Genomic DNA, 24,326 nt, shown 5'->3' with positions numbered 1-24,326 from the left:
TTGTCGATATGCATGTTCCTATTACCATTTTCTTAATTGTTTTGGGTTTGTTATTGTAGGTCTTTTCCTTCTCTTGTGTTTCCTGCCTAGAGAAGTTCCTTTAGCATTTGTTGTAAAGCTGGTTTGGTGGTGCTGAATTCTCTTAGCTTTTGCTTGTCTGTAAAGGTTTTAATTTCTCCATCAAATCTGAATGAGCTCCTTTCTGGGTAGACTAATCTTGGTTGTAGGTTTTTCCCTTTCATCACTTTAAATATGTCCTGCCACTCCCTTCTGGCCTGCAGTTTCTGCTGAATGATCAGCTGTTAACCTTATGAGGATTCCCTTGTGTGCTATTTGTTGTTTTTCCCTTGCTGCTTTTAATGTGTTTTCTTTGTATTTAATTTTTGATAGTTTGATTAATATGTGTCTTGGTGTGTTTCTCCTTGGATTTATCCTGTATGGGACTCTCTGTGCTTCCTGGACTTGATTAACTACTTCCTTTCCCATATTAGGGAAGTTTTCAACTATAATGTCTTCAAATATTTTCTCTTTCCCTTTCTTTTTCTCTTCTTTTCTGGGACCCCTGTAATTGGAATGTTGGTGTGTTCAGTGTTGTCCCAGAGGTCTCTGAGACTGTCCTCAATTCTTTTCATTCTTTTTTCTTTATTCTGCTCTGCTGTAGTTACTTACACTCTTTTATCTTCTGGGTCACTTATCCATTTTTCTGCCTCAGTTATTCTGCTATTGATTCCTTCTAGAGAATTTTTAATTTCATTTATTATGTTTTTCATCATTGTTTGTTTGCTCTTTAGTTCTTCTAGGTCCTTGTTAAATGTTTCCTGTATTTTCTCCATTCAATTTCCAAGATTTTGTATCATCTTTACTATCATTACTCTGAATTCTTTTTCAGGTAGACTGCCTATTTCCTCTTCATTTGTTTGGTCTGGTGGGTTTTTACCTTGCTCCTTCATCTGCTGTGTGTTTCTCTGTCTTCTCATTTTGCTTAACTTACTTTGTTTGGGGTCTCCTTTTCGCAGGCTGCAGGTTCGTAGTTCCTGTTGTTTTTGGTGTCTGCCCGCAGTGGCTAAGGTTGGTTCAGTGGGTTGTGTTGGCTGCCTTGTGGAGGGGACTGGTGCCTGTGTTCTGGTGGATGAGGCTGGATCTTGTCTCTTTTGTGGGCAGGACCATGTCCAGAGGTGCGTTTTGGGTGTCTGTGACCTTATTATGATTTTAGGCAGCCTCTCTGCTAATGGGTGGGGTTGTGTTCCTGTCTTGTTAGTTGTTTGTCATAGGGTGTCCAGCACTGTAGCTTGCTCATTGTTAAGTGGAGCTGGGTCTTAGCATTGAGGTGGAGATCTCTGGGAAAGCTTTTGCTGTTTGATATTATGTGGAGCTGGGAGGTCTCTGGTGGACCAGTGTCCTAAACTTGGCTCTCCCACCTCAGAGGCACAGGCCTGACACCCAGCCGGAGCACCAAGACCCTGTCAGCCACACGGCTCAGAAGAAAAGGGAGAAAAAAAGAAAGAAAGAGGAATAAAATAAAATAAAGTTATTAAAATAAAAAATTATTAAAAATTAAAAAGTAATAAAAAAATAAAAAGAAAGAGAGAAAGAAGCAACCAAACCAAAAAACAAATCCACCAATGATAACAAGCGCTAAAACTATACAAAAAAAAGGAACAAACAAACAAACAAAACGGACAGACAGAACCCAAGACAAATGGTAAAAGCAAAGCTATACAGACAAAATCACACAAAGAAGCATACACATACACACTACAAAAAGAGAAAAAGGAAAAAAATATATATCTTTTGGGAAGTCTGAGGTCTTCTGCCAGCGTTCAGTAGGTGTTCTGTAGGAGTTGTTCCACATGTAGATCTATTTCTGATGTATTTGTGGGGAGGAAAGTGATCTCCACGTCTTACTCCTCTGCCATCTTGAAGGTCTCTTTTCAAATTACAGGTGTAGGGGCTGGTTTTGTTGAGAGACAGGTGGAGAAGCAGGTTGGCATAGAGCAAGCCAGCTTGCTGCTGCCCGCAGTCCGGCCCTCGGTTGCCACGGCCGTCTGTCGGTCCCGTGAGCCTTGGAGGGAGGACAAAAGAGGTGTCCCTGTGGCTGGGACAGGCTCTCAGCGAGGCGATGGGAAGGACCCGAGTGAGGAGCTGAGGTGGCTATGGCCGTTCCTGCCGTGGATGCTGCCGATTCCCCCCAGCTGGAGGTGTCGGAGAGGCCATGTCCTCAACATTGTGACGCCCAGAGCACAGCGCTCGCCTCAAGGTTTATTTCTTATGTAACAGTATGAGATGAATATTCCAGGTCACTGAGAGGCTCTCTTCCCTGCTGCCATGCAGATTCCTTCTGTTCGGTTTCTCCAACATCCCTTAAGATATTTCCCTCAGCTGTGGTCAAAGCTGGGTTGCCCAAGTGCAAGAAAAATAGTATAGGGAGGACACACCCAAGTCTTAAGGCCCCGGCCTAGAAGTGGCAAGAATAATTTCTTCTCTCAGTCCTTCAGAGCGAACATGGACACGTGGCTGAACTGAACTGCAAGGGAGGCTGGGAAATGGGTTAGCCCCATGCCCAGGACAGTGGGGAGGATGGATCTGGTGAACAGCTAGCAATCACCCTCTTCCAGGCTCTACTTAAAGATGTTTAAGTACTTCCTTAATGTTCTTTATGAAATGGAGAAAAGTGCTCAATTCTCCAAACTTCTAAAAGTTGTATTCTGTTGTTTTGGGAAGAAGTACATCTAAGCCCTGACATCTGGTGATTTATTTTGCAATACTTAAAAAGGAATTACTGTTAAAAATGCTAACCATTGTGATAGCATCATAAGACAATCCCCTCCATCCTGTGAGGCCTCAGTCATGTAGTCAGAATTTAATTGGGATTCTCAAATGATCAAGGTTCCAAAAAAATTACAGTTCCAAAATATATCTCAATATGTTAGTATACACATTAAATAAAATGAAGATGGAAAATCAGAATGCCCTTGGAGGGGAACTAAGGACACAGAGATAGAAAATGCCAGGAGCTTCCAGAGTGTGTGTTTGTTAGGATGCTGGGTCCACCCAGGGTCTGCACACTGAGAAAGGCTTGCATCAAGCTGATACCTGGTTGTCTAATAGCACATTTATTTTAGTTGATTTTAGCCTAAATTTACATTATAACAATAAAGTAGTATAGTTGTGTCATATTAGTGCATATTGAAGTAAGAAACTTTTAAAGCTATTATTTTATGTAGATGCATATTTTATGTATATATAATAAAACACTATTTTGTTATAGATATGTATAAATAAAATCTACGTGTGTGTGTGTGTCTGTCTGTCTGTCTGTCTGTCTCATAGTGACCGTGGAGTAGCATAGTACTTGGTACCCAATAAAAGCTTTGTAACTATCCCTAGGAAGAGTAAATTTGGTTTACACCAAGTCAGTTTCCCCCGTCCATATTCTATTCTCCATATTCTATTTTGTTCATTCTGTTACTGACAATTTTAAATCCTAAGCATTTAATTTAGATTTTTGTTGTATGTGTACAACAACCATTTAAACTGACTAAATGGCATGAGAATTCTTTTGTAATTTTATTAAATCTGACTTGTGTAAAGAGACCAGCGACTGAAGATGATTTGCACATGCTAATAGATTATACGCTATAGCAGAATGTTGCTTTATATTGCTACTCCAGCAGCTGCAGTTTCAAGTATAGTTATTACTAGCTCCAATATCACCCAGTTTTTAAAAAAAAAATTTTATCAAAAGAAGTTCATGCTATTGACTCATTACTCCCATATTTATTATTATTGAAAATCACTAGATCTACTTCTATTGGTTTCCTTCCTGATTGAAAACATTTGAACCTAGAAAGCACAGTATTTCTTAAGACATTTGTAACTATTCATCATGGATATTAAAATTACAATCATGGTGCATTGTGTGAAAAATGATTTAAAAAAAAAAATTCTTTACACATATGGTAAGCGGGTGACCAATGCTATCCAGGTTTGGAGATGTTGAATGTTCATATGACTGGTATTTGAAATTTTGATGTGTATTGCATTTGTTACTGAATATCAAGAATACATTTTTTTGCTCATATAGAGTAAGTTTAAAATGGGGTCTTTTGTAGAAGCACCCATCCTGTTTAGAATGATATAACAGATGCTGAATGTTCACATATCAAACAAAATGCCAGCCTTCTGTAGAAAAGAGGTGTCAAAAAGTTTCTTTGTACCTTTAACGCATGTGATTATGTAGTACAAAATGCAGAGTTTGTAAAATTTCTTGAATATACAGGCAAAAAAATGAATAATTCAAAACAACTCATAAGTTCTACATTCTATTGTCCCTTTATAACGCAGGCAGAAGATAGCAGTGCACTCCCAATAGAGCTGAATTTGCACAAGTTACACCTCTGAAAATGCCAGATGGTCTATGGTCTACTTTTGAGAGCTGTCACATATGTAAAGATTTGAAAAAAGAAAGACAGCTGAATGAGAGCAGTGGATCATTAAAGGGAGAGTGAGGGTCCCTAGGCATCACTTGTGTTTTAAGAAGCATTGTGTCGTTCCCATATTAGTGTGCTTTTTTTTTTTTTAAGCCATACACAACTTTTACACAATAAGGAAAAGAAATCTGCTTAAAGCCAAGTAGTTATGGTTTAATCAGTCAGACGTTTCTGTTCTTTATTCAAGAATAAAATCACATTCCTGATTTGGTTTTAGTTGTACTTTTACTGTAAGATTTAATTCACATCTATGAAAAATTATCAATGAAGTTAAATGTCTTTTAAGATAATTCATGTATCTAGGGTTTATCCAGTTTTGATTTGACTTATATATTGCATGCATCTGACAAAATCATAATGTTAAGAAACTGGAGTGAAGAGATAATACTTGGTTACTTGACCCATAATACAAACTACACTAAAAATAATTAGGTGGCAGTGAGACAAAAATGAATGTACTATCATTTATCTGCCAACAGAAATAGATATCATTTTGAAGATTGAAATGTAGATAAATCATTAAGGATATGTTTAAATATCACTCTGGCCATACCCAGTAATTTGCAAATAGTCAATTTTGATAGTAGGAAAAGGTCAGACCTGTCGGTTTTAGGATTTGGTGGCAAGACCTGATGTCTTTTGCCACCTTTATTTTTATTTATGGAGAATGTTTATTACATAATAATTTTAAATTGATCTTGGATTATAGAATATGACAGGGCCTTTTTGATTGATAAGTCTCCCCAGCATTGGTCAGTAACATTTCAACTTAACCCAGCTCTCAGATTGCTTGAATTATTCTTTTCAGAGAAGAAGTGGCCCAAAACATTCCATTTATTTGGTGCGATTACTGGAGGGAGCTCTGAAAAGAACACCAAATTAGGTTTAACTGTCTTCTTTGGCATCCCGTTAAATACATATGCATAACTAGCTTTATGTTCAATAGCAGTCATTAGGATGTCATTCTAGTTGATACAAGAAGTTACAGGAGCAGCAAATTAATCTCTGGATCAAATGATTGCACACCCATAAGAAATAGATCTCCTGCACAAGCCTTGATTGTTGATTTCAGTTTTGAGAAGGGCATATATAGCTAGTAAACAGAGAAGTAACCTTCTTTTTTTCTTTTCACCAGAAGTTAGGAGAAAAACAGAACATTTTGATAAATTTTATAGCTGTTACTTTGTGTTATTCCCAAATAATAAATGTTTAGAAAACTATTCTCCTTTATCACTAAAAAACTGAATAACTCTAAGAGGAGTTCATATATTAGTTTTATAAATTGGGTATTATTGTTAATAGACTTGGTATGAAAGGATGCTTTCATTAAGCAGAAAAAAACCAAACTTTTTTTCTTACAATATGCACATTCATGAGTAAAATATTCTGGTATGTTAAGATGTTTTTCCTTAAGAGACATAGGATATGTGAACAAGAATGGAAGTAAACGATGTGTGCTAAAGACCTACTCAAATGCCAGCTGTCTTCTTTGTCAAAAATATATACCAAGTCTTAGGTAGTCCCCAGATGACAGATAATTAGTCCATTTTAGACTTATCAGTGCCATGTATAACTGTTACAGTTTTTCATGAAATACTTTTTCTAAGTCAAAGACCTCTTAGTATTCAGATTTAATTTACATTTCCTAACTGTCCATAATCATAAACAGAAAAGACTAAAACAGCAGCTTCAGATTTTAAAATTCCAGGGAATTATATAATAGTAAAATCTGACACCGAACGTTTTTTGTTGTTGCTGTTGTTTTGATGAAATGCTACGATTGGTAACTCTGCTTAGGAGCTACACAAGCAAGGTAAATGTTGATTTTAAGAACCTCCTTACTTAACCAATGTAAACAGATAACATTTTGGGTTGAGATCAGGGCTCTAAGCTGCAAAAACCAGAATCCATGTTAGCTAATTTATAGAAAATAAATGTATTAGTAGCAATAGACTCTCCCAAGAGTTACACAGCCAAGGATCATGCCCATCCAATTCAACGGGGCTTCCCTAAGGAAAACCCCACTAATACTGCACCCTCGGCCCACTGGTTTGCTAGGAAGTGGACACCAGACACTGCACCCACTGCCAAGACCGACAAATGCCTTCTTCGCTGTCTGTGCGAGAGGCTCCACGACCCAGGTGTGGATGCCATCTTGCATTGGTACTTCTGCATCTTCTGCACTTCTGCGTACTTCTCCTTGGTAGAATGTAAGTCACATATGTGCCCTCTAACTCAAGAGGAATGTAGGGAAGAGATAGAGGACGTTATCAAAAGCTATGAGGGTGTTCAGAAATGCTGGGCAGACAGATGATCACTAGTCACCCGCTTGTTTTGTGATTTGTTGTCCAAAGAATCAAAGTAGTTTGCCCTTTTTAGTGTCATGCTAATAAAATGTTCTTTTATAATTTTCTTTTAAGCTCTTCATATATAAACATTTAATACATCTGAAATTTCTTTGTATGAGAGATACATGCATTTGCATGTACATACGTATACATTTTGGGGACTTTCTCTGCTGTTCCATTGGTTTATGTCTATGCCTGGACCACCACCATACTGTCTTAGTTACTGTAGTTTTAAAATAAGACTTTATATCTGGTAAGTCAAGTCCCACATTTGTCTTTTTCTTCCTTAAAATTTCCTTAGTGATTCTTGTACTCTTATAAATTTTGGGATCAGCTCGTCAAGTTCCACAAATAAGCCTTCTGGAAATTTTATGGGAATTACATTAAATAAATTGGGGAGAATTAACATATTACCAGAATTAACATATTTATACTCTCTCCATTTATTAGGGTTTTCTTTTATGTCTTTCAGTAATATTTTGTAATTTTTGCCACGAAGTCTCTGCCGCCTTTTTTCTAGCTTAATTCCTAGATACTTATAGGGTTTTTTGTCTGTTGGCTTGTTTTTCTTTTTTTGTTGCTATGAAGAGTTCAATTTTTCTTGCATATTTGCTAGTTGCTTACTGTTGGCTTGTAGAATTTGGTTGATTTGAATATGGTTCATCGTGTATAAGTCTTGCTAAATTCTTAGTTTTTCAGAATGTATAGTCTCTTAGATTTCCCCTGGAATATTCAATTACGTACCCATCTCAGAAATTTTGTTTCTTCCTTTCCAGGACTCATCCCTGTTTTTTTTTTCTTTTTGGCGTTTATTGTTTTTGTCAGTGTAATGTTGCATAAGGGGGTGAAGGTGGGCATTCTTTTCTTGGTCCTGACCAAACAGGAGCACTTCTCCAGTGCTGACTTCTAATTTTGATAGATGCGTTTTGCCAGATTAAGGAAGTTCTTTTCTATTCTTATCTTTCCATAAATGGTTTATTTTAAAATCAAATTAAAGAATATGGAAAAGGTTTTCTTCTTCAGAATTTAAAGTGGAATTAAAAAGAAAAACAACTATCTCGTTCTCTCTTATCCAGCTTTGATACCTGACCTCATAGTTCCTTGCCTCTTATCTCAAAATGTAATTGAGCAGTTTATCATTTTCAGGGACATTGCTATAATACTGCTTGTCTATGGCACCTAAAAAATGACCTGGGACTTAGAAGACAATCCACATTTGCTGTTGAATGAGTTTTGAATGAACGTTTTTCAGATTTGAAACTTAAATTTTTTAAAGAAAAAAAATACCTTTTTTTCTCCTCTTTTTATATATCCCTTGTGGAAAGTCACCCTTGATGACCCCCTTCTCATTTTCCCTTTTAGTAATTATGCTTTCTCTGTGTTCATGTTTATTCATGTTTTCCTTTTTTTTTTTTCCTCTTCACTTTTAGGATCATGGGTAAGATCCAAGAAAGTCTGTTACTGAGTCTATTTTGATTATTTTCAAATATTCGTTTTTTTAACTGGATAAACTTTGCCTGTTTTTTTGACTTAGCCCAACCTCAGCGCTTGCCTCAGCTTCAAACTGCAGCACAGGAAGGTGAGGAGGAAATAAGCAAGATAAAGAACGGCCACCCAAGTCTGAGCAATGGAAATGGAATCCACCACGGGGCCAAACATGTATCTGCAGAGAATCGAAGACTTTCAGCACCCGTTTCTCAAAAAATGCATAGAAAAATTCAATCCAGCTTGTCTGTAAACAGTGACATCAGTAAGAAGAGTAAAGTAAATGCTGTCTTTTCTCAAAAGACAGGCTCTTCACCTGAAGGTAAGTGTGAAATATATGCATATTTTATTTGACCAGATGTAAAATCATATTCACGAATAATTATTTGATCAAGCAAACATAAATGAAGAATCTCGCTTATCCTCCAAACAGGAATTTTGGTAAAATGCAGCTTCCCCAAAGGAAAGCACAGGCTGGGAACGGAAGCGTTGGCAGCTGACATCCTGCTTTTAGATTGTCTTCTAGAGTGAATAGTCATTACTTTAAATATAACTGCTATACTTCTTTTTTTTAATACCACCTTTAAAAATACAAATACAACGTTTTGGTGACATATGAATGTATGTAGTTTTTTCGTCCCTGATTCAATATGTTGTGCTGTGGTTCAGAGATACCCGCTTGTATTTTTGTCTTGCAAATCAGTTTTTAAATATGCAAAACTAAAGCAAAGATTTGGTAATGTTCATGCTTTTGCCAGGGAGTGGGCTAGGTGATCTCTGTTGCTTGATGGACCAGCATCTTCCAGCTACCAACCAGTGCTGCCCTGACCAGCTCCCCTCCCCCAGCCCTGCCTCATTCCAAGCTCGCTGTGGTCTGGCCTTTAGCCCCTTCCCTAGAGGCACTAGGCTGTGTTCTCTGACCTCTCAGGAATTAGTGATTACCTTGTTAATTAAATACTATGAAGCTGGAAAAGCTTTTCTTTATTATAACACAAACCCATCTGGTGACGTTGGGTTTATAACCTACAGATTCCTTTTATAAAAATGGCGCTGGTGTTATGTCAAAAAAAGAATAGCTTTCCCTCAAGTTGAAGGTCCCAGATTTCTCCCAGCATATATGCATGTTCCTCTGCTCTACCTCTTCCCTCCTTTCAGCAGTTCGTGGGCATCAAAAACTCAAATCTTTTTTTGTTTTTAATATATATATATGTATTTTTTCTGGTTCAGGTATTGTGTTTGTGTGTATATATATATATATACATTCATATAGATAAAATATAAAATATTTTTCTTATTCCCCTTACCTATTTTAATTGTCATGAAATCTTAAAGAAGGGAAATTCTGGGGATGCTTCTGTGAAGTTGGCCATGCTTATTCATAGAGAGAGAAATTGAGTTGTAAATAGGAAATTGTATTGAGAGTTACCAGTAATGAGTGGGAGAAAGGATATTACATTTTGGCTACAGGTGTCTCAAACTCAACTGAGGTAAAGTGTTAGGTTGATCAAATGATATGATAATAAATGGTCTGCATAGTTCCAGGTCAGTGACACTACTTTCCAAACTAATTAGATTGAAAGGGACATGATTGACACTTTAAAATGAGTTTGACATGTAAGCTGCATGGTCATCTCTGAAGCATAGGTAGGCTGTTAACTAAACTGGCTCTCCAAGGAGTTGGGAAGGCAATGCAATTTTCGATAGAGAATCTTTGCTTCTAGGTGATTGGATGAAATAATTGAATGCAATTGAAATCTTCTTGTTTTATACATTTGACTTTTCTTATTGTGCCCCTAACCTCTAATTTTCCATTTGATATTTACTGATTTTAAATAATGGTAACATTTGCATATCCAACTTGAAATAGCTTATGGAATTTTTATAAAATTTGTTATTATTCACTTATTTTTAATACCATGTCTGAATTGATTTCTAATGGAAGAATGCAGCTTTGTAAGTAACATATGAAGGAAGAGGAAAACCAGTAGTTATATAAATGAAGTAATATAAATGAAATATAATTCTACTCTCCCTGTCTCTCTCTCCTCTTCCTTGCTTTTTCTTTTCCATCCTCCTCTTCCCCCTCTCACCCACACACACTTATGGCTGACTGCAAAGGTGTGGATAAGGGAAGTCCCTTGTAATCCTTCTCTTATTACAAAATCTGTTCCAGATTGGATCAGGGGTATGAGGAGTAGGAAATGCCAATGAAGTTGTCTAAATATATTGTATAATGTCCTACCCATTTACTTCACTCTTACACTACACAATTTAGCCTGATGGTAGGTTCCTTTTATTGTGATTACTTGAATTTAGATGAAAATTCCATTGTCCTGCTACATATTTTCTCAAAAATAGACAGACATCTTCCTGCTTTTTGCTGCTATTTAAGGTTGTGCCTTCAAATTTTATTGTTTCTTCTGACTTTCAGTTTTGAAGGAAAGTTTAAACAAACAAAAAGCACAGAACTGGTAGACGGCAAATTAAAAGGAAAAGGACCTCAGCTCTGCCACCAACTAGCTGGGGCACCTGGGTCTGGGGCTGCTTTTTTCTAGAAAATGCCTTGGATTAGAAATCTAAAAGGTTAGGTTCGATTCCAGGATTCTGTGGTGCTTTCTTTATAGCAAAGCTGCTTCACTCTCAGAACAGGTCTCTTGGTGTATAGAATATGTGACTTCTGGGTGAGTAGAAATCTAATAACTAACTAACTGTTGAACAGAACAGGGCAATAGCAGAAATTTTTAAAAATTATTTATTTCTTTTTATTGAAATATAGTTGATTTACAATGTTGTGTTAGTTTCAGGTGCACAGCAGAGATTCAGTTGTTATATATATATACTTTTTTTTTTACATTCTCTTCCATTATAGGTTATTACAAGATATTGAGTGTAGTTCTCTGCACTATACAGTAGGTCCATTGTGTTTATCTATTTAATATGTAGTAGTGTTTGTTTGTTTGTTTATATTTTAATTGCAAACTCCTAATTTATTCCCCCCCCCCCACTTTCCCCTGTGGTAATTTTAGATTCCACATATAAGCAATATCATATAATATTTGTTACCTATACATACGATATTTGTCTTTGGCTTATTTCACTTAGATGAACCTAGAGATTATCACACTATGTTGATGCAAGTGGCATTATTTCATTCTTTTTTATGGCTGAGTAATATTCCATTGTGTATATATGTGCCACATCTTCTTTATCCATTCATCTGTCGATGGACACTTACTTAGGTTGCTTCCATGTCTTGGCTATTGTAAATAGTTTCGATAAACAGAGATAGCATCTGGATTTCAGGAGGCCTATATGTCAGAACAGTAGGTCTTGAACAGGCTTGATTTGTGATACTATTAAAAATGGATAGAAATTATTTTTTAAAAAACAATGGGGGATTTAATTACTAGACTTTTCTCAGTTTTATGTTTTTCTTTTTTCTTTTTGTTTCACATTTTTCTTAAGTCTTCATTGTCTATGCCTGTTCTTATATAGCAAAGTGAGCAAATGCTAGCAAAACAAACAATATTCGCTGAAAACCTTAAAAACAGTTAACCTTGCCCAGTTTGGCAATGTATGTTTTTTTCTGGATAAATGGTGCTTGTGGTTATGATTTTTGTATTGCACATAAACAATAGTGATAACCAGAGGGACATTTTTCTGGTTCAGATGGTGGAATTAAATGTATAACTAACTCTTTCACAGTCTTTCATTAAGGGCACTAAGGGCTACTTTGCTGACCAAGTTTGGAAAACACTGCTGTGATGTGTGTCCATTGCTTATACAGAGGTAAGGATGGACCCAGACACATAATTGGGTCAGTGGGTCGGTGACATCTTTTCATATGTCTTTAACTGTGGGTTATTTAAGGCCTCAGTACAAATAGATGACATGTGTTTCATCAGATTCTCTTTTTAAGCTATGTTGAGTCATAGAGTTAGTTATGTAGATTCAATCTGTATACCAGGTACTGTTCCACCTACTTCACTCACATGAACTCATTTAATCCTCCTAATAAATAGCACTATAATTCTATGAACTGTATGTAATTATTTAATTATAAGTGAGAGAACTGAGGCACAGAAAGGTTAAGTGAACCTGCCAAAGTCAAATTAGTACATGATAGAAATGAGACTCAAACCCAGATCATTCTGGCTCTATAGTCTATGCTCGAAACCACTATGGTATTTTGCCTTAAAGTTCTCTGAGGAAAAGGTAATTTAGTGGCCATTCTAACATCACACGGGATGTTGATATCATTGCAGCTGTGGGTCAGGCAGGGATCTTCTGATTAGTAAACATTTGCCTTCTTTAAATTATTCTGACTAAAATTTTAAAAACAGTTCTCACACCTGTGTTCTGTGTCCATTTTCCTTCCCTACTAGACCATAAATTTCTGAAGAGGCTGGGTTGGGTCTGAGTCCATTTTTAAAAAATTTACAGTGGTGTTCAGTACTATAGCTTCACAGAGTTTCCCACGAGTTAATAAGTGATGCAATGTTTTATTCCAAACCACTTCCTTGAAACTAGCACTGGAAAGTTAAAATATGTACTCATATCATTAGGAACAATGTTCTTTAAAAAATTCCTTTTATGCAATAGAGGAAAAAAAACACCCATGTGGGAAAATATTGTACATTTTATTTAAAGATTATTAAATTAGTAGATGTCTACTTGTTTTATATAATTAAATATTTTCATACATACATACTTCAATTTCCTGATTGCATCTCCCAGGTAGAAAGTTTTAAGACTAAATGTTTAAGATTCTTGACCTTTGAAATAATTATAGTATAATTTAATTTAGTATCTTATAATATTCAAATTACCAAGGGTTTTCATTAGACTCTAAGATGATTTTTCTTATAGGAATAGTAAATCCTAACACATTTTAGGTGTGCCAGTTATAGCTATATGTTTTTGTAAAAATTAAGTTTCAACGAAGATATTTTTGGAAGAGATTTTAATACTTTTTAGGAATATTTATTTGATAGTTAACATACTTCATATTAAAATATAGATTTAGTACTTATAGAGAAATTGCATATCCCATCCCAGCAGCTCATTGAACATAAATGCTGAACAAAAGTGTCAGGAGCATTGCATACATGGCAATATCTAGGAACAGTCTCGTTTTAAATCATAGAGGGAGCATAGCCTGGGAATTAGAGCACAGACTCTAGAACCAGTCTTCTTGGGTTCAAATATTGGCTTTACCAGTGGCCCATGTTGTATCCTCGGGTAGGTGACTTAATCTCTTTGTGCCTCAGTGTCTTATCTGTAAAATGGGGATAAGATTAGTTACCTAGATCATAGGATGGTTGTGAAGAGGAGTTGAGTTGATGTGGCACTCAGTTGAGTTAGAACAGAGCCTGGCCCGGATGAAGTATATGCTAAGTGTAGCTGCTGTGATCATCATCATCATGAAGGAGCACACAGGGAAGGAAGGGTCAGGAATGTCCGCTTTCTGGACAGGGCCATGCCTGGATGGAGACCTGAAGGATAAGACAAGGTTAGGGAGTTGAAAGAGGCATTCAAGGCTGAAGGGGGCTTGTGACATATGTGTTTTGTTCAGAGAACCATAAATAGTTTTTTGCTGAGGAGTCAAAGTAGGAGAGATGAGACTGGAAAGGACCAGTCCATAGGCAGCCCTGGGATGCCCTGTTCTTCCAAAACTATGTAGCTAGATACTTACAACTTCTCTGAAGGACATCATTTTATATCATGAAACGTATTTCTTTTTTCTCCATGATGCAGAAATTCTATGGTTGCAAATGTGTAAACCCAGAATACTGCTATAGATTAAGCATCTGTACTCTGATTGCCTTTATAATCTTTTTGTATTTTACAATGAACTATTACCATAGATAAAACGATGGATTGGTTTTAGACTTGTTGAGCTGGGGATGCTAACAAGTTCTTTAGGAAGGCTTTGGACCTACAGGGATGGACTTAAGCCCAGTCCTCCCATTCTACTCGTTCTCTCTGCTTCCCTTTCTTTAAACCAGTCTCTTGGCTTCTTACCTTTTCTCGGTCTTGTTTTTAGACTCCTGTTCCTCTTCTTTTCAGTGTATTTCCCCTTGCATTCATAGTGTAGCCGTATTTCACAACTACCATAGGGACAGGCATGTCATCAGTAGGAGGAGTACAGCCATGACTGGGGGCCAGTCTGGGTGGGGCACACCGCCTTCAAAGGAGACATAGCACAACTGAGCAGGACAGTTTGAAAAGCCCACTGGGTGATTCAGATAGATCCCTCCCCTTCCTTCCTTGACCTCACCATTTCCCCTTCTCTCCTCATCATCTGCAAACCCTGACTTAACTCCTTGCAATTGAAATTGTGCCTTTCTCTGCATGCTTGAAGTTCCCTGCACACATGGTTAATGACACAGCTGAATGCCTTTGCTGCTTATCTTCCCTCATCCTGGAATGTTCTTACAACTTACTTCGCCTTCTTGACCTCTACACACTTTTTTCAGAACTCAAGCATCATCTCCTGATGCCCCAGTTGTGGGCTAATTGCTCTTCTCTTGGGGTCCCCATAGTATCCTCCAAATACAAAATGATACTGGAGTTTGTTTCTTTTACTCTCTATCTTCCTGCACTAAAACGTAATCTCATTGAAGGCAAAGATTCTGTTCTTTTCATCTTTTAGCTTCGAGCACACAGCCTAGTGCCTGACTTATCATAAATGTTGAAACATAACATTTTTCAGGTAAGGAACATACGTTGGAGAACATAGATACTTATTCTTTAACATTTCACAGACATTATGGTTGAAACCTCAGGGATTGCTGAAAGTCTTAAGGGAGATAATAAGGGGAGATAAAAGGGAGAGCAGATATTTGAGCTAAAAGAAAGGCAAAAAAGAAACTCAGCTGAGGCAGGACAGACTTGGAACTCAGAACTCCTGTCTTCCAACCCCATCAAGTTTTCTCATTATTCCGTATGGTTTTTTGGTCAACTATACGTGCCCAAATCCTAAAACCAGAAAAAAAAAAATTAGAAAGGTAAACTTGGAATTGAATGGTTCATTCTTAGTTTTAATAGTATTGTAAAATCTTATTCACTTTTTCCCCCATAAAAAATTCTCTTGTAGAAGTACTAGTATTTTAGTGGAATGATAATAATAGGACTTCATGTAGTGACCATAGTAGTATAATCTGAGATTCCAGAAACAAATTTCCTGCGACTTTGGCAAGATATATTGCTGCATCCCTCAAAATACTTAATTTGCTTGGATGATGTTGTATTTTGTTTTGTTCTGTTTTCTCAGGCACAGTGCCTTCCATTCCATGTCAGAATAATTGTGTGGGGAAAAGGTTTAGAATTCTGCTTTCCGATGCAATATTTGCCAGTCCATTGGAAAACAGGATTTTAATAAATTTCATTGCTCAGCCAGCAAGCTAACTGGAACAACAGTAATACAAAGAGAAGCGTGTGTGAATGTGTGTGTGGAGAGCAGGCATGATCAAAGTTGACTATGTGATTCTGCACATATAAATCATTGCGTCTTATTTACTTGAAATATTGAATCAGCTGTCCTTAAAAAATTAAAACAATTATCTATCAAAGTATTTATAAGTGCTAAGTGTTACTTTAGGACCGAAAGTAAATATTTACGTACACTTCCTTTTGAGTTTAGGAAAATAGGTTAACTTTGTAATTTATGACCTATAGTAAATTATTCTCATATCCATGCATTTGATGAAAAGCAAAGATTTTATTACAAGGTTCTGAAATATATATATATAAATTTGACATTTGAAACATAGAGACACCTCAAAATATGCCTCAAATCTTGGAGTGCTTCTTTTCTAGTAACTGACAGCTTTGTGGGCCATGTTAAAGAAGAGATAGACACAGCTATCCGCTGTGTGTGGACTGCACCTTTGGTGTTTTGGTTTTGTAGGCACGCTTAGACCACTGCTCTAAGAATTTAAATTAGCTTAGCATTCACTCAGGAGGTGGGTGGGGAGGAAGTAAAACAATGGAGCTACAGATAGACTGGCCAGGAAGCATTGGGGTGTGGGGTAGCCGAGTGAAGAGACTATTTAGAAACCCAGCTTCAGAATAATAGGCTAAGTGGAAAGAAGAATTGAATAAATCTAACGACCCTATTAATATATCCAGGTTTTAATTTTTCCTTTATCTGGTGATGGTAAGTTTAGGTGATGTTTTATTAGGTGAAACAGTAACAGCTAGGTGCAGCAACCAGGCTTGTCCCGGATTACTCAGATTACAGTCTGTTTTCAACCCCAAGAGCTGTGCCAGGTGTGGGCAGTGAAGGTTTTCTTTAGGGTTTCAGGATTGAGTTTAGGGGTCCTGGCCCAGGACTAAAGCTGAATAGACCTGAAGCAGCAGTCAGATGTGCATTCTAAGCAGGACTGCCATTCATCGTCTCGTTCAACTAGTTGGGACAATGAATAGAAATTAGGAAATCACGAAGAATAGCTGAATATAGTTTGAGGCTGACCATGAGTTGAGTTTTAGACCTGTTCAATTTCAAATAATGCTATACAATCCAAGAACATTTGGAAATATACCACTGGAGCTTCAGAGAAGGAGTTAGGAGCAAGCATACTAAATTTATATTTGTTCTCATAGAGGGGATATTTGAAACGATGCCTCTGGATGAGATTTCTTAAATAGAGATTTAAGAGCAAAGGGCACATGGCTGAGAACTGAGTGACTCAGGGCTCACTGGCAGCTAGCCAGCTTGGTGGGATGGGAGCGTGGATTCAGCTTGAGCGCTTGGGAGACAGTCCCATGGAAAGTTCAGACTTTTCTCCAGAGGTGACGTCAGAGTGAGGCCGTGGCACTGATAAGATAGCCTAGGGGAGGGAGAGGTCAGAAAGAAGAGAAGAGGAAGATGATCTGGCCCAGAGGAATCAGTAAGAAAGGTGAGAGAAGAAATGTTTTAACTCGAGGAAGAGGCCTGCACCCCATATTGCACCAGTTATTGCTGACAGCCTCAGTGGGATGAGAACTGAAATAATTCTGCTGGATTTAACAATGTGGATGTCATTTGGTGACCTAATTAAGAGCCATTTTTATGGAGAAGCCAGAATGATGGGGGTTGTGGATGAAACACACTGATGACAATAGCTCTAGAAAGGCCAGAGTCCACGGAGGGTTGTTTTGTTTTAAGATGGGAAAGGTTTGTGTGTGTTTACATTTGGATGGAAAGGATCCAGGAGAGAGGGAAAGGTTGAAGATTTAAGAAGGTAATAATGATACCCTTATTGACAAGCCAGCATGTCATTTCTTTAGAGTTTAGATCTAGAGTTCAGTATACTGAATTACGTAAATGCACATCCATTATCAAAGCATGAGAACTGAGCAACCAGAGAAGCATTTACTGAATTGTTAACCTAGGTAACTCCACTCTTTATGGGTTGTACGGTTGATTAATCTTAGAAGCTTTTTGAGTAACTTCTATGGAATACGTTGGTATGAAGAAATGATTAAAAAGTCTATCAAGTCCCCACTCGTACCTCATTCCAGGAGCATTAATTGCATTTAAATGGAAGACATTGACAGGGCAGACATTTATGATTCTGAGTTCCAAATTCCTGACTTGTGTTGTGTTTGGGACCATAAGTTGATGGAAGTTGATAGCTTCTTATACTTTAGATTGCTAAAGCCCTTGATTGAATTTAATCATAGCTTTGACACACAGTATAGTATAAGACAGGAAATAGAACATAAACAAGTAAACACGCAGTTAAAGAGTTAGAAGAAACGTGTAGGAAAGATGAGTAAGGAAACTACTGCAGAATCCAGTAGCTTAATTTTTAAATGTTTTGAAAGTAAATTTGTATTTTAATGTGGTCTACTCTTCACTGAATTGCTATCACCAGCAAAGGCTTTAAAAGGTTAAGACAATCAAAATTCCAATTAATTTAATTGTGATAGTCTCTTAGAGAGTGATTCTGATTATATTTGGTTCATGGGCTTCTTTGAAAATCCAACAACAGTTATGATTCTTTCCCTCAGGTTTCTAAGGTAGTAACAAAATCCTGTTAGATCTTGTGTTATTCCTGAAGGTAACAAAAGACCCTGGATACCTTCAGGTGTCTTATTCTAAAATCAAATATCTCTAAGAACTAAACAGTAAAGCGAGGAGCAGATTATGGGGGACCTAATGAGCCACCGTAAGGATTTTGATTTGAGTGAGGTGGGAAGCCAGTGACAGGGTTTGAGCACATGACTGACATGACCTGACTTACCATTTTTAAGTATCACCTGCCTTCTGTGCTGAGAGTAGACTCCAGGTACCCAGTGGCCAAAGAAGGGGGGCCTGCTGTGTGACTCTTGCAGTAATTCAGATGGGAGATGATGATGGGGTTGGATCAGGGTGGCAGTGGTGAGATGATGTTGTATACGGATGTATTTTGAAGGCAGAGTAAGATTTCTTGAAGGATGATATTTCACTGTGAGAGAAAGACAGGGATTAAGGATGACCCCAGGTTATTTGGCCTGAGCAATTGAAAGTATGGATTTACCATTAACAGAGATGGGAAGAACAGGGTTTGGTTTGAACATGTTGGATTTGAGATGCCCATTGTCTTTCCAAGTGGTGATGTGAAATAAGTGGTTGGATAGAGGAGTTTGGAGGTGAGAGGAAAGCTCTGCATCCTGAGATGTTTTGTGAGTCATCAGGGTACAGAATGTTCAGTGGATGGGATCCCCTAGGATTTTGGTTCTCAATTCCAGCACCTGGGTACCTGGAGTAAGAATTTCTGGGCAAAGGGAGTAGAATGTGCAATATCACTCTGGGTATAGACCCCAGAGGATCTAATTCATTTGTGGTGGAGTGGGGCCAAGGCATCAGCATCCTTTAGAAGCTCCCCACGTGATTCTAATATACATGCAGGGTTAAGAACGACTGCCCAGGAAGTAAAGTTGATTAGTATTCCAAGAACTGAGCTATGGAACAGTCCAATGTGTAGTCGTCAGAAAATGAAGAGGAAATGAAAAAAATGGGATGAGTAGTCAGCAATGGAGAAGGAACCAATAAAGAGGGGGCCGCTTGGAAACCAAATGAAGAATGTATTTCAAGATGGAGGGAGTGATCGTGTGTCAAATGGCAACTGAGAAGACCAGTAAGATGAATAAGAAGTGACCATTGACATTGTCCTGTGAAGGTCATTGGTGACCATCATACTTTTGGTGTTGTGATGGGGACAAAAGTCTGATTGAAGTGGGTTCTAGAGAGAATGAAAAGAGAAGAATTAAAGATTGCAAGTCTAGGCTACTCTGTTCAAGGAGTTTTCCTGGAGGAGAATAGTAAAAGGGCTGTGAGCTAAAGGGGAATATTTTTAGAAATGGGATATATTGGTTGAGTGTTGTTGTTAATGAGCTAGTAGAGGAGAAGAAGCTGGTAGATTCTGCAGGACAAGGATGTCCTTGAGTAGGTGAAGCAGAAGAGATCCATTAGAAGGTGCCTATCTTGTAGTTACTGATATCTGTATCTATTTCTTATCACCCCTCTCAGATTTTAAATCATTAGCAGAAAGTGGCCACATTTTGACATTATCTTTTACAGTGCCTTCTTTAATAGGCTTACACATATGAGGCACTTTGTATTTATTTAACTGGTGATCTTTCAAATGACCAGTAGGAGTTGACATTGTGGATTTACAGTTTTGCAAACCTTCCATCTAAGAAACTATTTTATCATTTGTAATGATGCAAAGTATGCTAGAAGTTTCCATTCATTTTAGAAGGATTTCAAAATATTATTTCCTAGTTATAATAATAGCACTAGACACTGCATAATACTACAATTCCCAAAGGAAGAAGTTTTGGGAAGAGATGCAGGATGTTTTGAATCTTCTGACAAAAACTGGCTGGTGACTCATTAGTCTCTTGTAGTTTATGAAGTATATACACAAGAAAAATAGTATCAGAGAGCATTGTTCATTTCATATAATTTGTCGTCAAATATTTGAGGTGACCACCTAGGGTAAAACTTTATCTTAGATGCTCATGACAAATCAAAATATTTTCTTTATATTTTGTGTTTCACCTTAGCCTAAATTTTTACCACTTTAGCGAAAGTGTTTTTTACTTTTTAAAAATTAGTTTCATTTTTAAGGATTTTTTTAAGGATAGAAGAATAAAAATATTTACCTCAGCTGATGAACTGAAGGAAATACTGATGTATAATTTGTACCTCAGTTCACGTCTAAATGCCATGTGGTCTGCCCGTTGACAGTCTGGAGGAAAGAGAAAATTCAAAATTTTAAACCTAAAAAGATTATTCACATACCTTTGTCTTTAACTAAAACTGTTTCAGTGATGATACTATATTTTTTTATTGTTGTCTTTGGTGCTGTTGTAAATTTCCTTCTTTTTCCCCAGTGTTTTATTATTAGATTTTTTTTTTTTTCAATTCCTTCCTTTGTGTGCCTGCCACCACTCTCTCTATACACTTAAAGGATCTAGTGTTTTATTGGCTAAATAGACACTAAAATGTTTATGAATAGAGAACTGTAATATTGGAGGGAAATTAACTTTGAACAAAGAATTTTTGAAAAAGAAGATTCTTAAGGAACAGGAACACGTCTAGAAATATGTCTGTTTTGTACACTCATCAGAGAAGCTCCCACCTTTAAAGATCTGGCCTGCAAGCCCAGAATTTTGGTTGTCTTATTTTGGTTGTTATTCTAAAGCATACCTTCTGTATCTTTGTCCACCTGTCTGTCAGTCTTTCAACACCCTGCCTCCTCATTTCTTTTTCTTACTTTCTGTCGTCTTTCCTCCAGCCTGACTCATTTCAGTTAGAACTTTTGCATGATTTCACTCAACAATTTACTGCAATTTAGAGGAACTCAAATGGCAGTGAGTCATGACATTTTCAATAATAATGTTTTAATACTCTTTTCAGATAAAACTATCTGAAACTATTCTTAGTTTGTATGTTTGTGCGTATCGGTATATAGCTTAAAAGAAGCATCTCCAAAATTCTCTAAGACCCAACACTTTTAATGGTGATTCTTTTCTAGGTTGAATTAGATTCTCATGATATTTGAGTTGATTTCTTTTCTTTCAGAACACATACTTTGCTTTTTCTAAAAAACCTCATTCTTAAATGACCCTGCCTGAGTCCTAAAACTAATTGAGGTAACACAAAAAATACTAGCTTCTCTTAGAAGTTTTCTCATTAATTTTAATACTTACATATAGTGTTAAACTATGACAGTTTTGAGGACCTTTTATAGTTAATTTATATAACTCTCAACTAGTATAGTATGAAATAGGATAGAGGGGAGCTCATGGTATAAAGTTGCCATATTTCTGAAAAACTCTTGTAAGATGAAAAATTTTTTATATAGAAGGGTTCAGTTGAATACACAAGGAAGCTATTTGAAAGATCCACTTACGATCCTCCAGCTGAGGAGTTCTTAGCTTTGGGGGGAGCCCATGACTTTGATGGGGAAAAAAAAAAGTCAACTTAATGTCAGTAACCTCTAAACTTTGAAGGAAATGCTAAATTTTACTTAATTATAAATGAAAGCAATAAACTTAAGTAGAGTTAGTAGTACTTGGGACTTTGATATTTTTACATTACATTACAGTTATTTCAGAAATCATGAAATATTATTTATGTTAGTCACTACTTTAAAATTATAGTAGTTACCAGATCATCTCTAGATCTTGTTTTTAATGTGTTAAGAAAAGAAGCAGATATTTATCTCAACTTTTAACACTATGATAACTATTCCAGCATAATTGGTTTCCATTGAAATCTTTTATATTTCATTTTACACGTTTAAAAATATTATTTTGTGTCCATGGCACTTACTTGGAAATAAACAAGGATCCCTGCTCTAGCTCCCTTTGCATCCTAAGCATTCTTTGTAGTATAACATTCTTCGTAGTATAAATTTCTTTTGTAACATACTTGTTTTGTAAACTTACATTTCTGTGCGCAGTTTTCATAATGCAGAGGACACATTTTTGTAAATAGCTTTTTAATTTTTGCTCATATTAAATTGAGGACGTATTCAAGTTTCTACCTTAAAAATTATATTAAATAGTAAATTCCTAAGTTACTGCTGTACTTATTTTTACATTTTAATGATATTCTTTTACCAAGGCATTGTCAGCAATACCAGGACACAGAGGCATGGAGAAAATTAACTTCATGGTTTTGCCTGCCACCATTTGAATAATCTTAATGTAACTCTCCCTAAATAAGTATGGGAGAAAACAGAGGAAAGAATCAAAGTCAACAACCTGGTGAAAAATGTTTCAGACTAATCAATCTTCTGAAGGGATTTTAATTGATATACAGCAGAGTGTGGTCTCAGGCCCCCTCCCAGCACAGGTCCTTGGTAAGTTGTACAGGCTTCCCTACTTCTTGTACACTTGACAGAAGGGAAAATGGAAGGTGGTAGACCTCTCTCAAGTGGATATAGGAAGCAATTAGAAGAAAAAAAAAAATCGAAAAATTATAAAAGTTTGCTCAGGGAAATTAATCATTTCCTATTTTGAAGGGAAAAATATTCATACAAATAAATAGTAGTTGTCTCCTAAAGATTGAGAAATCCAGGAGTTTGGGGGAAATGTGAAGATAATTGAAAGAAAAGAGCAAAATGGATTAATAGCCTACTTTTCCAACCATGTATTAAACCTGCCTAAATTTCTACTCTGACTTCTCTTGGGAAATCAAACTGGAGGAACTGGCCCTCTTGGGGAATAACATCCCATAACATAACATAATTTAAAGTTGACACAGGAAGTTGAAGTTTATTATTTTCCTAATAATTATGCTCAGTGAAGGATGCAGAAATTGTATTTTGGAATGACAGAAGAGTAGTTACTTTAGAAAGAACTTTTTAACATCTATGGTAGCTATCTCCTAGAAAATGTGTTCTGTAGAGTGATAGGAGAAGTGAAAGTAAACCCAAAAGGAATCTTTGCCTCAGGCCCTACAAACGAATTTCATCAAGTCAACAGGTATTTATTAAGGGTCTGCCATGTGCCCAGGCTTGTGCACTAAATTCTGTACAGCAGTGCCATTTTATTCTTTAACCTAGTGCCTTTGATTACTGTTGCAACTTTTTTAAAAAATATACTTTTAGTCAGAAATAAATATGAACATACTGGCTCTTGAACCCCAGTTGACCATTTTATATATATATATATATATATATATATATATATATATATATATATATATATATATATATACACACACACACACATAATAACATAATAGTATCTATATAATGGCATTTAATATATATGCAAATAATATACATTTAAATATATTCTAATATATTCTTTTTATATGTATTTGGAATATATATATATATATATATATTTGGAGCTCTTGACGAATCTCCTAACTTGCTTGAGACCCTGCCATTCTGACATACTTGTCTTTCAGAACCCCAGATCTACACTGTCTTTTCACCTTCTCTCTATACCAAGGAGCTGAGCACTAGTGAAGAAACCTTGATGTCCATAAAAACCGCTGTCACTACCCATGTGTGGTCTTGGGTCTCAACTGGATTCTCCCAGACCCTCAGGTACCAGGATACAGCAGCAAACTGTGCAGACCTGCCCTCTCCCATTTTCCACAATGACTGCTTCATTTTGTTGCTACTCTTTCAACAACAAAGCTCTCTGAAACTTGCCCTCACTCTGCCTGGGGAGAAGAGGCCATCCAGCATTTCCTCAGGATCTCTCCACCTCGAGCCTCTCCCACAAACTTACCTAAATAATCTGAACCTGTTTTTACCTCCCATCTCAAAGGAACAGACGGCTCCCTTCTGCTGCAGCACGTCCTGTTACTGCAGGTCCTGCCATCCACTTAGTCCGCTGAGTACCCCTTCCCATATTGTTTTAACTCTTTCAGTTACGCAAGTCTTTCCTGTCTCACGGCATATATGTTGTGAGCGTATGTCTGGTCCTCAATTCTGCGTCCCTTTGTAGTGCTTCCTCAGGTTTTTCTTTCCCTTCACAGATTTCTTGAAAAGCTATCTGC

At 36.8% G+C, this 24,326-nt stretch overlaps 1 protein-coding gene across 3 annotated transcripts in view; it reads left to right on the top strand.

The window, feature by feature from the left end:
• The window catches only part of MDFIC (MyoD family inhibitor domain containing), a 102,187-nt gene that overhangs the window by 54,177 nt on the left and 23,684 nt on the right, over positions 1 to 24,326 (top strand). For all 3 annotated transcript variants that reach the window (XM_059933583.1, XM_059933582.1, XM_059933579.1), the window contains exon 4: positions 8,373 to 8,645. In XM_059933583.1, coding sequence (XP_059789566.1) covers positions 8,373 to 8,645 — 273 coding nt within the window. The remainder of the gene's footprint in view (positions 1 to 8,372; positions 8,646 to 24,326) is intronic.

This window comes from Balaenoptera ricei, chromosome 9 (assembly GCF_028023285.1).
Source record: "Balaenoptera ricei isolate mBalRic1 chromosome 9, mBalRic1.hap2, whole genome shotgun sequence".
In the NCBI taxonomy this organism is placed as follows: Eukaryota; Metazoa; Chordata; class Mammalia; order Artiodactyla; family Balaenopteridae; genus Balaenoptera; species Balaenoptera ricei.
The sequence above is the reverse complement of the archived record's forward strand: the minus strand, read 5'-3'. Positions and strand labels throughout refer to the sequence as shown.